This window comes from Camelina sativa, chromosome 20, assembly GCF_000633955.1.
Source record: "Camelina sativa cultivar DH55 chromosome 20, Cs, whole genome shotgun sequence".
Lineage (NCBI taxonomy): Eukaryota > Viridiplantae > Streptophyta > Magnoliopsida > Brassicales > Brassicaceae > Camelina > Camelina sativa.
In genome coordinates this window covers 7,429,810-7,432,686 of record NC_025704.1, presented here as the reverse complement: position 1 = coordinate 7,432,686, position 2,877 = coordinate 7,429,810, and the positions used below count along the sequence as shown (strand labels likewise).

General features: G+C 31.1%; 1 protein-coding gene and 1 long non-coding RNA gene across 3 annotated transcripts in view; one reads left to right on the top strand and one right to left on the bottom strand.

Moving 5' to 3' along the window:
- LOC109131367 lies at positions 1-605 on the top strand. Its single transcript, XR_002037009.1, has 2 exons — positions 1-92; positions 180-605. It is a non-coding gene; the product is annotated as an uncharacterized LOC109131367 (long non-coding RNA).
- Positions 1,878-2,877, bottom strand: part of LOC104769878 — a 2,708-nt gene continuing 1,708 nt past the window's right edge. Inside the window, exons 1-3 of one of the 2 annotated variants that reach the window (XM_010494197.1) lie at positions 2,868-2,871; positions 2,504-2,716; positions 1,878-2,308 (exon numbers count right to left, since the gene is read on the bottom strand). In XM_010494197.1, coding sequence (XP_010492499.1) covers positions 2,072-2,308; positions 2,504-2,680 — 414 coding nt within the window. In that variant the 5' untranslated portion in view covers positions 2,681-2,716; positions 2,868-2,871 and the 3' untranslated portion in view covers positions 1,878-2,071. Of the gene's footprint in view, positions 2,309-2,503; positions 2,717-2,867; positions 2,872-2,877 lie in introns of those variants that run through there. The other variant, XR_764444.2, reaches the window with a different exon arrangement.

Genomic DNA, 2,877 nt, shown 5'->3' with positions numbered 1-2,877 from the left:
AACGAATGGGTTGTCACTGAGAAATTAGGAGATGCTCTTGAGACTAAGTTACTTCCGCAAATAAGAAAACCTCGCAATGGGGTTCTCGACAGGTGATTAATCAATTTTAAAGATTTTTTCCTTCTTCATTTGATTCATCTTCAAAATTGGTCAGCATTTTTTTTTTTTTGGGACTGCAGGATAAACTCAAAGGAGATGATGGTGGGGATATACATTTTGTGCTGTGCCTCCTATAACCTTGTCTTTGGGAAGACATTGTTATATATCTATCTTTACATGCAGGCTCTTGCATTTATTATTTCTGGATTTGGCTTTGTAGGAACTAATTAAATCTCTTATTTAGATATTTTGATTTTTTAAGAATATGTAATTAGTATTAAAATCTTCTATGTTCTTTTTCAAAGTCAGGACGATAGGTTAGGATTCGTTATAGAATTATCCATTTATCAAAGAAGAAAATAATGAGTCTGTGTTTTCATGTTTAGTAGATCAACTACTATCTTGATTTTTTGTACAATGCAATGTTAGTCCCTAGGTTTATATAGTGTGCGTAAGATTATGTACAGTTTAATTTGTTTATCGTAATGAACTTTAGATTTATCACTTTCCTCCACTTCTATCATGTCAATTGATATCGTTCCAGTGCCGTGTCCAGGTTTATCGGGGCTTAAGACAAGCTTAAAAAAGTGGAGGTCATTTTAATATTTTTAAAATTGAATCAAATATTAAAAAATCAAAATTAGAATTAAATAAATATTTCAAATTCAAAATTATAGAAATTATTCGCAAAACAAATATATAAATCTAAAAAACTAAGACATAATCGTTTTTTCTTCTGTTTCAATAAATTATTTACCAACTTCTCGTAATCTTTCTTCTTTCTGTTTCACAAGCTTACTCGATTCTTCATAATTTAAGGGTATTGTTTTCTTTTTTATATACTTATAAAAATTATATATATATATATATTCAAAGAAGTCTTACATGGATTGTTTAGGTAATAATAAAACTCCTAAAACCATAATGATACATCATAATTTTCAGAATTTAAGGTAAAAAAAACTATATATTTTGGGGGCCTGAGGCAAATGCCTTTTTATTATTCATAGGCACGGCCCTGTATCGTTCAATGATTTGAAGAAATATGAAAAATAGTTATATAAAAAAAAATGAAGATCGACGAGAATATTACTTTCGACAGCAAAAAAGGTCAGGGTACGTATATTTTCAGAATCTTTTGAAAAGTGTAGGAAATTTTGGATCGATCCCTAAAAGCTTCACACTACAAGAAAAAGTGAATATTGTTACCATTTTAGTGGTCATAATATATAAATATTTCGTCACAAATTTTTTATTGTGACTAGAATGATACGATTTTCACAATGTCACAATAAAACAGTCACAAATTCACGTAGGTCTCAAAATAGTCACAATTTTTTGTGACAATTGTTAACGGTGACAATTCGTCACCACTTGTGACGATATCCAGATAGTCATAAAGACGATACAATTCGTGACAGATAATATTGTAACTAATATGCCACAAAATGTGACAAAAAATGGTCACATATTTGTCACATATTAATACCATATATAAGTCACTGATCCGTTACATGTTGCGACCAAAAGACGGTCACTGATCCGTTACATGTTGCGACCAAAGTATGGTCACAAATCCATCAGAATTCATGACTCGATTATAGTCATACATCCGTCACAATTTGATTATATTTTGTGACCTTTTTTCTTACTGCACTTGTAACAAATTGTTACGCAACTAGGACAGCGAAACCACATACAAGTTTAGTCACAAACGGTTCCAGTTTTAATTTTCAATTACCACAATCGCCATATTTTAAAAATATAAAACAGTAGAATAAATTATTAAAATTTTAAAAATAACAAGTAAAAGATAATATTTACATAACAAACTAACATCCAAATACAAAGTTAATCCATAAACACAATTTAAAGAAAATACAAACTAAACAATAGCAAAGATACATAGAAACCATAATAACTAGATAAGGGGGAATGGACAGTCTTGGACCTCTTGGTGGTGGAGTAGGATCTAGGCATTTTGACTTGCAAAAGCCTCAACAAGTTTTTCCATAGCTTCAAGTCTTTTCTGAATTTGCTGATTTTCTTCAAGACTCTTTTTAAGATCAGCTTCCATCTCTTCTAGTCGATGTGTTATCGTCTCTACTTCTTCAGTTTGTGGTGCACTTGAAGAGGCACCAACAGATGGTAAAGCTTCACTTATCGCTCCAAGTCCAAAGATATGCCCTTGTTTAGATGATCCTGCAACCTGGAAAGAAAGACCAAATACATAACCACAAACACTACAAAATAACTAAATAAATTAGCTAAAACTACACATCACAAGAAACACACTATCCACGACCTTATATATAAACGACCCTATACATAAATGACCCTATACATAAATCACAAATATTTGATCTCATACATATACTAACAATTTAGAGTTTTGAAATATTACCTTCATATAAATTTCATTTTTCTCATTCTTGTCAAGAGTTTCAGGTGTCACATTCTCTTCACCAGAAATTTCTAGTTGTCCCAAGCGTTCTTGTACATGCTTCTCATAAGTTTCTGCCACCAAACGTGCTCGTTGATCAACGTATGTCCCATCAGGCTTTTGATGTGTTTTCTTCATCACAGCAATAAAGGAGCAGTCTTCATTGTTTGCTTCCTATAAAGAAAAAAATAAAATTAAGTGAACCAATACAAAACTGATCATGATTAGAAATTTATAATGAAAAGGAATTTATAATGAAGACGACAAAGGATGGTACGACGACAAAGAATATATAATGAAGACAGCAAATGAAAAAGAACATTACCAAAACATCT